Source organism: Cotesia glomerata, linkage group LG9, assembly GCF_020080835.1.
Source record: "Cotesia glomerata isolate CgM1 linkage group LG9, MPM_Cglom_v2.3, whole genome shotgun sequence".
In the NCBI taxonomy this organism is placed as follows: Eukaryota; Metazoa; Arthropoda; class Insecta; order Hymenoptera; family Braconidae; genus Cotesia; species Cotesia glomerata.
In genome coordinates this window covers 16,356,724-16,369,607 of record NC_058166.1, presented here as the reverse complement: position 1 = coordinate 16,369,607, position 12,884 = coordinate 16,356,724, and the positions used below count along the sequence as shown (strand labels likewise).

General features: G+C 28.2%; 1 protein-coding gene across 1 annotated transcript in view; it reads right to left on the bottom strand.

The window, feature by feature from the left end:
• LOC123272269 (dynein axonemal heavy chain 8) overlaps positions 1 to 12,884 on the bottom strand; it is an 89,243-nt gene that overhangs the window by 54,782 nt on the left and 21,577 nt on the right. Inside the window, exons 12-18 of the mRNA XM_044738966.1 lie at positions 11,946 to 12,154; positions 7,662 to 7,786; positions 7,398 to 7,581; positions 3,991 to 4,492; positions 1,810 to 2,064; positions 1,215 to 1,655; positions 902 to 1,073 (exon numbers count right to left, since the gene is read on the bottom strand). Of these exons, the coding sequence (XP_044594901.1) occupies positions 902 to 1,073; positions 1,215 to 1,655; positions 1,810 to 2,064; positions 3,991 to 4,492; positions 7,398 to 7,581; positions 7,662 to 7,786; positions 11,946 to 12,154 (1,888 nt within the window). The remainder of the gene's footprint in view (positions 1 to 901; positions 1,074 to 1,214; positions 1,656 to 1,809; positions 2,065 to 3,990; positions 4,493 to 7,397; positions 7,582 to 7,661; positions 7,787 to 11,945; positions 12,155 to 12,884) is intronic.

Below are 12,884 nucleotides of genomic sequence, written 5' to 3'. Positions count from 1 at the left end.
GAGACGTCGTCCGTAAAAACCTTTCAGTCACCTAATAACTTTTTGTTTAACGCGATAACAAAAACATATTTATTAAAATATAGTCGATATAACTATTTATCAATAGTTACTTAAACTAATGCATAGTTTAAGTAACTACAAAAAAAAAGTTCAGAAAACTATATTTTCATAATTGTGATGTTATAATTCAGTTAACTATGCACTTTTCTCTCAGTGTATGAACATTATAAAAATTAATTTTAAAAAAATAAGTTTACTCAAAAAAAAAATTTTTTAACCAAGAAAACAATTTTATAATCTTATTTCAAGTTGAAAAATTCTTGAGCGAAGAAAATTTTGTTAAATTTTACTTGATTCAAAAATTATTCTACATTATTCAAGATCATCAATTTCTTCAAAAATACAGAAAAAATAAAAATAGAAAAATTACATTATATAATGTAACGTGGCGCTTCATAATAAAAACTGGAAAAATTACAGTTTCAAATTGTAATTATTACAGATTTTGTAAGAATTACATTATAAAATATAAACATTACATTGAAAACTCTGAAAATTAACATTCAAAGTTTTAATTTAGAAAAATGTTATTTCGAACTGCAAGTTTTCTAGTTTTTTATACGATGCGCCGCTACTTACTATTATTTATAATGTAATTTTCCGATTTTTCTTTTTTCCGTGAAGATTTTCTTAGTTCAAGATTTTTTTTCTTGAGCCAACTTATCTTTTTAACAGTACCGTCAAGTATAGATCTCTTTTAATTTTGTTTCTTAAAAATTCCGACAGGTGGCGTCAGTAGTATATTCTTTAACATAACTATACTTGAAAATGGCGTTTTATGTGTTAAAAGAGCGTATTTTTATACGAAAAAGACCTTCTTAGAAGCAAAAATTAAACATACATTAAACCGTTTAGCTTCTCCGGGTAATTGCTTGGCAATATCACCCCCAATAAAAACAGCTTCCAAATAAGCCCACAAATTCTGAACAGTCAGCCACTTTCCGAGAATTTCGGAAGTATTGCTCAGCTTGCTCTGCCACAACTGTATGTCTTTCTTGTAGAACATGTTGTACCTAAATGACGAGATATCGGAAATTAAGCCTCCAAAATCATAATAGTCAATAAAGTGTAATGAGAAGTGGTAATATGAACATGATCCAGTTAACAATTATCAATTATCAATTACTAATTAACAATTAGCCAGCTAAACAAACCTGTTGGCCATGAGCGAGCTGATAACCATCAAGCTGTCTTCCAGCTGACTAATTATCTCAGTAGTCTCAGTGCCCTTCAACAATAACTCTCCCCTTTGTTTGAAGGTAGCAAACTGCAAATCAATAACCGACCAATCGGCAATCACTTGGTTAAGTTTGCTCTCAATGTCCATTTCCTTTAAAGCACTAATACAAATATCCTCAACGTCGTCCTTGTATTTAAGCAACGGTGCTTGCATAACGTTAGCTAGAGTAAAATTATCCGACTCAATATCAAATAAATAATTACAGAGCTTTGACAGACGGTCCCAGTGGCGGTCTTTGACGGATTTATTTGCCATCAATTCTAACAGGGGACATGTTTCGTTGAAGTCATCGATTTTTTTCTTTAAATCAATGTACGCCGGCCAATCTCGCATCCCTTTTGGTAGCTTACGGCACCTAGTTCCATGCGAAGAAACGAAAAAATTTATGTTTTAAACTCCAACTAGATTACTAACAAGATAAACTTTTGTTGACAACATGAATATTCAGGTACCGTAGCGCTGGTTTTTTTTATTTTTTTTTTATCAGTAACTTTTCTCCAGGTACTTACTTGTTTTGCAAGTCCGTAAGCTCCGCAATTATCGCATCGGTATCGATTTCCGACCATAGAATTTCATAATACCCGTCGATGGTCCTCATTACTTGAGAATAGAGCCCGTATAATTTTTGCAGGAGGTTCATTTCTTTCTTTCGCTTCTCCAACGCCGGGTAATTGGTTACTTCCAATCCGAAGAGCGCCTCTCCGCTACTGTACGTCTGGTAGCGCTCTTGTAATTCGTCGTTCCTGCTTTGAAAAAGCAGCAATCTGCGAAAGTTTTTTTTTATAACTAAGGGACTTATGAAGAAACTTTTAACTTGCTGGAATAATTTATGCAATAATGTTAACAAATTATTTTTAATACAAAATTATGGATTTATTGATAAAAGTGGATTGTTTTTGTGAAGTTGAACATATTTTGAGTCAAAAGTCAATAATAAAGACGTTGTATTTTTTCTACTGATATTTTTAACGATATAAGCTCATCCTGATGTTACACGCATTAAGAGCTTTCATTTGAATAACCACACGAATTTTTTATATATTTTATATATTTCATAAATATGAGAAATATCATATATATAAAATATATGAAATAATGCATGTGGGTACTCAAATGAAAGCTCTCGATGAGTGTAACATCAGGGTGAGCTTATATCTCAAAAAATGTCAATAATAAAGAAATTACGTTGTATTTTTTCTACTAATGATATGTTTAATGATATAAGCTCATCCTGGAGTTATATTCATCGAGATCTTTCATTTGAATACCCACACAAATTTTTCATATATTTGATATATTTCACAAATATGAGAAATATTATATATATATATATATATATATACATATATATATATATATATATATATATATATATATATATATATATACATATATATATAAAATATATAGAAAAAATCGTGGGTGTACTCGAATGAAAGCTTTCGATGAGTGTAACATCAGGGTGAGCTTATATCTTAAAAAATATCAATAATAAAGAAATTACGTTGTATTTTTTTTACTAATGATATTTTTAACGGTATAAGCTCATCTTGAAGTTACATTTATCGAGACCTTTCATTTGAATACCCACACGAATTTTTCATATATTTGATATATTTCATAAATATGAGAAATATCATATATATATAAAATATATGAAAAAATGCATGTGGGTACTCAAATGAAAGCTCTCGATGAGTGTAACATCAGGATGAACTTATATCTTAAAAAATGCCAATAATAAAGAAATTACGTTGTATTTTTTCTACTAATGATATTTTTAACGATATAAGCTCATCCTGGAGTTATATTCATCGAGATCTTTCATTTGAATACCCACACGAATTTTTCATATATTTGATATATTTCACAAATATGAGAAATATTATATATATATAAAATATATAGAAAAAATCGTGTGTGTACTCAAATGAAAGCTCTCGATGAGTGTAACATCAGGGTGAGCTTATATCTTAAAAAATATCAATAATAAAGAAATTACGTTGTATTTTTTCTACTAATGATATTTTTAACGGTATAAGCTCATCTTGAAGTTACATTTATCGAGACCTTTCATTTGAATACCCACACGAATTTTTCATATATTTGATATATTTCATAAATATGAGAAATATCATATATATAAAATATATGAAAAAATGCATGTGGGTACTCAAATGAAAACTCTCGATGAGTGTAACATCAGGATGAGCTTATATCTTAAAAAATGTCAATAATAAAGCAGTGACGTCGTATTTTGTCCATTTGTGATATTTTAACTAAAATTTGTGAAAATATTGATCAATTTAATTGTCGTTAATAAACATATTGGCAAAAGCGCGCTTGATTTTCTAGTATTCTAAAAATTGAAAACTAGGCATCAAAAGCAAAGTAATTTAAAATTTATTAAAAATTCTTCTTCTATCCCAAGTAACTTTTAAAGGAACTATTTTATCAAAAAATTTACAAAGATCTTTTTTTGTAGTAAATTCAATTTCCTTTAAAAAATTATTTCATTAAAATTTTTTCCCTCAATTGCTTCAAAGTTTCAAAAATAAAATTTAGAAATAAAAAATCAAAAATTGCGATGATAAACTTTTTAATATAACTATTAAGCGTTCAAATTTTTAAAAAATTGAAAAAAAAAAAGCAACTGATTTTTTTGGCCAATCTATATAAACTTAAAATACCTTTCACTAGCTTCTTTCGCGGGAATTCCTTCTTCTAAAGGACCATTTCGCTCAAATTCAGCATCAAAATTTTCAACATCTTTCTTCAAAACCTCCACACCCTCTATAAGTTCCTTTTTAAGCGGCTCTTGGATCTCACAAATCTTCCCTTGGACCTCTTTGGCCTTCTGGAGCATATTTGTAAAACTATAACGCAGCCCGTCGACGGCATTCTGGTCTTCCCCAAATACCGCAATTTCAAACGCTGCCATTAAAGTATAAGTTTCTTCTATCGCAATCAATTGACGGTCCAAGTCAATAAAGTCATTGCGAATCGCGTCTAGACACTTCATAGCCAGCCTTACATCTTCCAGGTCATTTATTGCGCGCGAAAGCACTTTTTTTTTGTCCTCAATATAGTTTATAATATTAGTTAACTTCGTTTTATAATTGCCGCTCAGAATTGAGCCGTAGCTCAGTTTCCAATTTTTGACCTCCACTAACAAACCTAGCTTTAGTTGCTCTGAAATTTATCAAAAATAACTTAATAATTAATAATTAATAAAAATAACTTAAGAATTAATCAAGTATGCAAAACTTTGGAGAGTATTTTGCAAAAAAAATTTTTTTTATTTTAATTTTTATGCTATTAAAAAATTAATTCCAAAAATGGTAATTTTATAATTTTGAAAAATTTATAATTAGATGTTTAGAAAAAATTTCATATAAAAAAAAAATTTTAATCATTTATTCCTTAGGTATAAAATTTTGAAAAATATTTAAATCATGAAATTTTTAATTTTTTAAACTCATTATTAATCTTTGAATTCTCAAAACTTTTGAAACATTAGAGATAAAAAATTCGTCCAAATTTTTCTCGATAAATTAATTCTTTAGCTTCAATTTCATTTTTATAATGATCAACTTCCGACCAATAGTTTTCGAGATACCAAATTTTGAAAAATTTCCAAATCATAGAACTTGCACACTGATAAAAAAACAATCTTGATTCAAGAAACATCTTTTCTTCAAAAGTTGATTTTTGTTTCAAAATTTCTAACTATCTTAATTAAAAAAAAAAAACTCTTGAGACTAGAGGTAGATATATTTCATTCAAGAATTTTTGTCTCTTGGTTCAAGATAGGCGATAACATGATCCAAGATATTACCGACTTGTGTTAAGGATGGCTTTTTTTTGAGTAATTAATTTACTATGTGAATTTCTATAAATTTATGTAATAATATTTAATTATAATATTACTATATTTTCACAATTTTGTTTTTTATTAATTATTATTTAGAGTCGGTTTTAACTGCTATGGTCATATCGCCGACTAACTGTTGGGAGTGGTATGTTGGGGTCTTTTTGGGTTGTGAAAATCTTAACCTACGCGGCAAGGGCCGAATATCAACCAAGTTGGTTTCTAAGACTAGCTTGGGATTCGAACCCACGCCTGACCGGAAAGTCAGTCCGAGTTCTCTATAGGCCATGCGCCTTAGACGACTCGGCTAACGTCACCGGTTTATTTTCACAATTGTTTTAAATCGAAAATCTATAAAAAAATTAGAAAAACGGTTGACCCTGAAGGCCATCCCTGCAACTTCCCGCTAATTCCATACTTAGGCGCTTAAAATTGCACCAATGACGTTTTTGAGCTCTTCGAGCTTAAAAATACAATTTATGGGTTATTTTGAGCTCTCCGAGCTCAAAGAGATTGCTTTCCTATGCTTTTGAGCTCTTCGAGCTCAAAAGTCTGATAGAGATTTGATAAGACAATATTTTTTGAATTTTTAAACCGCAATAACTTTTGAATAAACCGATTTTTACGCGGTTGGAAGCATTCGACGCAGTTTTTCAAGCCTCACAAAGAATTTCAAATTTTGAATTGATCGCGCTAGGAATTTCGGAGTTATTCGAAATAAATAATAGTTTAAAAACTAAAACACGCTTTTTATAGAAAACCAAACTAAAAAATAGAAAATAAATTTAAATTAAGAATAGTGTTAAAAATTTCAATAAATATAAATTAATAATAGTGTAAATAAAAAAAAATGTATTTTATTTTAAAAAAAGCGTGAGGTGCATGGTGTCAATAGTTATAAATATTTTATTGACAGATATGAGTAGAGTGATTATCATTTTGATAATATCTTAAAAAGCACCCCACGCTTTTTTTAAAATAAAATACATTTTTTTATTTACACTATTATTAATTTATATTTATTGAAATTTTTAACACTATTCTTAATTTAAATTTATTTTCTATTTTTAGTTTGGTTTTCTATAAAAAGCGTGTTTTTAGTTTTTAAACTATTATTTATTTTTACTTTTTAGTTTGGTTTATTTATAAAAGCGTGACTTTTTAGTTTTTAAACTATTATTTGTTGATTATCAAAAATATTCAGGCGCGCAAATTACCCACGGAGAGTTACATACTGACATACTGACATACTGACATACAAGTGAAGCTAATAATAAAAAATAATTATTTATAAATATTATAAATACGGGGAATCAGAGTTCGATTTCGGAGAGGGAGCCTGAGAAACGGCTACCAGAACCAAGGAAGGCCGCAGGCGCGCAGATTACCCACGGAGAGTTACTGACAAACTGACATACAAACTGACAAACAAACTGACATACAAGTGAAGCTAATATAAAGCGTGTAAAACACTTTTCGGTTTTCTTTCGTTCACGATATCTCTCGAATAAATCAACCGATTTTGACCGGACTGGTGGCGATCGACGTGGTTTTTTGAGGTTAAGAGCTGATTAGTTTTTGGAATTGAACCATCAAGCCGTTTAAAAGTTATTCTAAAAAACCACATTTGAAAAAAAAATTTTTTTCAGTTTTCTTAAGATTTCTCAAAATCTATTCATCTGAATCGGTCCAAATAGTTTTCAAAATCTAAGTTTAGTCAAGCCCTTTCGAATGGCACCAACCGCAATGAAATCGGTCAAGCCGTTCAAAAGTTATAAGCAGTTCACATATTTTCACACATACACACACACACCGTGACAACCTCGCGGGGATAGTCAGGGAAGCTTTCTGTGACCTTCAAACGTCAAGATCTGATGAAAACTCGATTTTTACCAAACGGGGTGAAAACAATAACTTCCCGATTTTTGAAAATCTTCAATTTTCTTAGCGGGAAGTTAAAAAATTTTTTATTTACTTCAATAACATCTTGAATGAAGAAATTATTATTTAAACAAAATATTTAAAGTTTTTTTAAACGGTAATGTTATTTTAAACCAAGACAAGAAATTTTTGAAATAAAATAATCATTTGTCTTCCAAAATAAATTCTTAGATCAAGAAAATATCTCTTGAGTCAACATAAATTTTCTATCAATGCATAATATATTTTTTAATTTTTAAAACTTTTTTATCTTTAATTAAATTATTTTTTTTAGCGTTTTTTTACCCATGTTAATTTCAACAGGACCAACCAAATGCCGCGCTGGAATATTGTTGATTTCATTAATCAAATTTTCAAACATTATAAATTTTTCTCGTATTGTCTGAGTGTCGGGATCTGAGTCGACGAATTTTTGAAGATCTGCGGTGCGATCTTCTGACCAAACATAGCAATACTTTTCTGTATACCTCTAATCAATTCATAAATTATTATTATTATAAAATATTAAAAAAAAATTTAGCGTGTGAAAATTTAATAAAAGAGGATTACATTTTTCAAATGATTAATATCATCTCGAAGAATTAAAATGATTGCTTGAAATCTGATGGTACTACGAATTATTTCTTTATGATCAGATATTATTTGATGATATGTCCTCGAGGATTTTTCCTTATCTAAAACATAAATTCAAAATTAAATAGACAGTTTATCCACGCGTGACATTTTAGGTTCAAATATGACATAAAAAAGTCTCAATAAATATTTTTCATTTCTAAAAAAGTTTACCACAAACAAATATTGATGTTAACATCAATATGAATTTTTTTTTAAATAAAAAACTTATGAATCGGCAACCGCAGTTTATATACGCGAAATAAATATTTACTTATTAATGGTACACGGAAAAAAGTAAACTGTAATAAATAACAGTCGATTTATAATAAGTAATGATCAACTGCTAAAAATTACCATTTCAAACAGTAAAATCGTGATTTTACTATTCACGTTATAATATTTACCATTTAAACGTTATAATTTACTTTTTACATGGAAGAAAATACTATTTCAAACAGAGGTTGGCAATAGCCTAATCGGCTCGGTACCTGCATTTCGAAAGAGTGGGACCAGGGTTCGATTCCGGCGCGCACCAATATTTTTAATGATTATAAACTAAGAATATGTGCGTTTCATTGCCAGCCTCTGTACCGGTCGGGTTTTCTGTGGTTTTCCCATATAGTTATGGAGGTAAAATGTCATTATAGAAGTACCTCCATACTATTTAAGACCGTAATGCAAATGCAGGTACTGATTATAACGCGTAAGTCGGCCACAGTCGCAGCACATGTGTGTCGGGCATGAAAGAAAAAATCCCGACATGCAGGGGGTGGGGACGAAAAAAGTGGTTGAGAGTTATAATGACGGGGTTGAGAGATTATATTGCGGAGAAAAAAGTGGAGAGACAATAATTCCCCACCCTCCCTTGTAAAACACTCTACAGTGATACAAGTAAAACCATCCTCATACAATACTATTTCAAACAGTAATATTCGCTATGTAAATGTCTAAAATGTTTAAGTATAATAATTAAGAATTCAGACTTTGATATTTATCATTTCGTACCTAAAAAATGATCTTATGATATGTAAAAAGTATAAAATAAAGTTAGTAAATTTCTAATACAAGCAACGTCAATATTTACAAAGTAAAATGGTAAATTTTAAACGCAACGCTAAAAATCAAACTGTAATTATTGACTTGCTTGGACTGGTAAAATGTATATTTTAAAAGTATAATTTTTACTGTTTCAAATGTTAAATTCTCCCAGAGTGGGACCCCCTTCTCTTTCATCTGAGTTCCCCTTCTCATAATATCGACTATATATTGAAATGGCAATTTTTACTGTTTGAAACTGTAATTTTTTAAGATGAAAGAGTCGTTATTTACTATAATGACAGCTACTAATCACTTATTTTGGATATTAAATTATAAATTGTGGCTTTTATGGCTTTTATTACTCTGATAGAGTAATCAATACAAGATCTAGACAGTTAACATTACCAAAAATTCATAGAACAATAAGTACTAAAAGTGCAATTTATATTGCAATTAAATATATATATATATATATATATATATATATATATATATATATTTTTATATATATATATATATATATATACGTGACTGAATAAAGTAGTCAGTACTTGTCTCGGATAGCTTAACTGGTAGAGCCCTTGGCGCGTAACCGAGAGATCTGGGTTCGATTCCCAGTCTGGGCTGTCTGATTATTTTTTCAATTACGGAAAAATTCCCACTGAGTAGGTCCCCCCTTTCCCCTATCCGTTCTTTCCCAACTCCCTTAAAATTTGCTTTGATATGGCTTCAATTTACTTCAATTTACTTCCTAGTAATCTGAAAGAGCTAAATTATAATAAATGGTTAAGAAAGCATATTGTGAGGTGGATAAGATCAATAATACTTTAATTCATGATAAATTGTATTTATGTAAAAATTCTGTAAAATTATTCTTAATATACTCTGTACACTACTTACTTAGTTAATTTAATATTATGTATTAATTTTTATAAATGTATTATATTTTTCTGGTGTCTATGCACAGGTGCTTCTTGCACCTCTATAGAATGTTTTACCAGAAGTAAATAAATAAAATAAATAAATTTATACTTTCTACATTAATTTCTGTAATATTTATATTTTTGCCACCCCGATGTCCGCTTTACTGTTTGAAACTTTAAAAATTAACCGGAATCCGAATGAATATTACACTGATAGAAGGATTTATTAACTATTAATAATTTAATTTATTTGAAGACAAATATTTAATTTATTAAATATTTTTTAACATTCAATAAATCTTTATTTGGGAGAAAAGTGCGTTTATTAATAGTTAATAAGTATTTATTAATAGTTAACAAATATTTATTAACAGTTAATAAATATTTTTTTAAGTGAATTTGTTTCGCTTGCAATGTCATATGATAAAAAGATTGCTTATAAATAAAAATCATCTTTATAAATTATTTGCATTAATTATATTACATTATAATAACGTTTATTGTAAAATACCAAATTCTATTACAGCTCATAATTATCTTTTATATTTTTAAATATTACAAAGGTTAATTTATTTAGTGAATTGAATTATTATCATATATTCCAGCTATAGGGTTATAAAAAGTGTCAAAAGAAAATTGCTATTTTTGCTTTTTATTTTAAATAAATTTTTGTTAACACTTAACAAATATTCATTAAACATTAATAAATATTTATTAACAGTTAATAAATTGTGCTCAATAAATTACTTATTAACTGATAAAAAATATTTATTAACATTTAATAAATTGTATTTAATAAATAATTTATTACACGCTTTATATTAGCTTCACTTGTATGTCAGTTTGTTTGTCAGTTTGTCAGTATGTCAGTAACTCTCCGTGGGTAATCTGCGCGCCTGCGGCCTTCCTTGGTTCTGGTAGCCGTTTCTCAGGCTCGCTCTCCGAAATCGAACTCTGATTCCCCGTATTTATAATATTTATAAATAATTATTTTTATTAGCTTCACTTGTATGTCAGTATGTCAGTATGTCAGTATGTAACTCTCCGTGGGTAATTTGCGCACCTGAATATTTTTGATAATCAACAAATAATAGTTTAAAAACTAAAAATCACACTTTTATAAATAAACCAAACTAAAAGTAAAAATAAATAATAGTTTAAAAACTAAAAACACGCTTTTTATAGAAAACCAAACTAAAAAATAGAAAATAAATTTAAATTAAGAATAGTGTTAAAAATTTCAATAAATATAAATTAATAATAGTGTAAATAAAAAAAATGTATTTTATTTTTAAAAAAAAGCGTGGGGTGCTTTTTAAGATATTATCAAAATGATAATCACTCTACTCATATCTGTCAATAAAATATTTATAACTATTGACACCATGCACCTCACGCTTTTTTAAAAATAAAATACATTTTTTTGCCCTCCGGGCGGAAAGTGACAACTTTCGTCCCGCTGCGCTAAACTAAGTTGCCGCTTTCCGCCTTCGTCGGACAAAAAAATAGTATACACTCCACGGGAAGTAAATAAGAAAGCCTCAGATCACATGTTTGTTGACCTCGGCTTCGCCTCGGCCAACAACTATATGTGATCTGAGACATTTCTTACTTTACTTCCCTAGGTGTGTAATATACTATTTTTTATTTACACTATTATTAATTTATATTTATTGAAATTTTTAACACTATTCTTAATTTAAATTTATTTTCTATTTTTTAGTTTGGTTTTCTATAAAAAGCGTGTTTTTATTTTTTTTTTCAACTATTATTTTTAACTATTAATAAATATTTATTAAATCCTATGATGTGAAAAAATCATTTATTAACAATTAATAAAGCTTATTAGATATAAACAAATCCTTTTATCAGTGTACAGTTTACTTTTTTCCGTGTGAATCTAAATGTCATGTCCTTAAATTTTTTTTTAATTGCTCCTGTTTATTCACCTGAAATTCTTGGTACCAAATAACGATTTAAAGCTTTCGCTTTTTATTTTTTTATTTTTTATAAAAAAATTATTTTTTAATATTAATTCATTCTTTTATTACTTAAATTTCAAAATTTCTGTAAAAATTACTAAAATTTTGAATTTTCCCCCAAAATTTTAAATAAATTTCAATATAAACTCTCAAGTTCTTAAAATAATCCACCACAATTCTAAAATCTTATCTACTAAAGAGAAACAATTATATTTTAACGCTCAATTTCCGTCGAGCAATTTAATTCCAATGCTCAACATAAACAAAACAATTACCATCGGAATCTTTAGATCTTTTCACCCTGGAATATCTCTGGCCCCACATGATAATGCAATCATGCACTTGAATTAAATTTTTCACAACCAATTGCACATGATTATTGAGTTCTTCGACGCTGGGTATCTCGAGGATCGTCGGAATTTGTAGAATAAACTGAGTCAGCAGCAACGGATTTCCCTCATTCTTAAACCCGTCACTCAGCATGCTGAAAACAAAATCTAATATTAATAAAAAAAATAATCCAACAATATCATATATCTTATTTCTTAAAAGTGTCTTATTGTGGCGGAGTTAGATCTTTTTTAACTCTCTAGCAATCTTAAAAATTCAAATCCTGTATTAAGACTTATATTGTGATACTGAAATTAGCAGACACTTGACAATTTTTTTATTTTCATACACTCTTATAAAAAAAAATTTTTTGCATAGCAATTTAACTATTATAAAAATCAAAAAAATTAATTAAAAACGAATTTAAAAAATTTAACGTCATTTGTTGATAATAAATTTTACTAATATGAAAATTTATATAAAGCGCCAGCTATTTACATTCTGTTTAACTAATGACAGTTTTTGGATTGCTTTAAGAGTGTTGGCGCAACGAGCAGAGTGTGTACGTCCATACACGAGTACTAAAAACCTTTTTTTACTCAATTTATACCTAAATAAATGAAAATACTAATTAACACAATTTTGTGATATTTAAATTTAAAATCAAACTTTTTAAAATTTTTTTATTCTTTTTATCAATTAAATTAAAATTGAACAAATATTCTTAAAAAATTGCGAAATTATCAAACTTTCTATGTGGGGAATATTTTTTCTTGTAAAAATTTTTTTAATAAGAAAAATCATAAAAATTATCATACCCAAGCGGCACAATTTTTTTTTGTTAATATTTTGTAGAATTTAAGTCGAAGATTATTAATATTTGA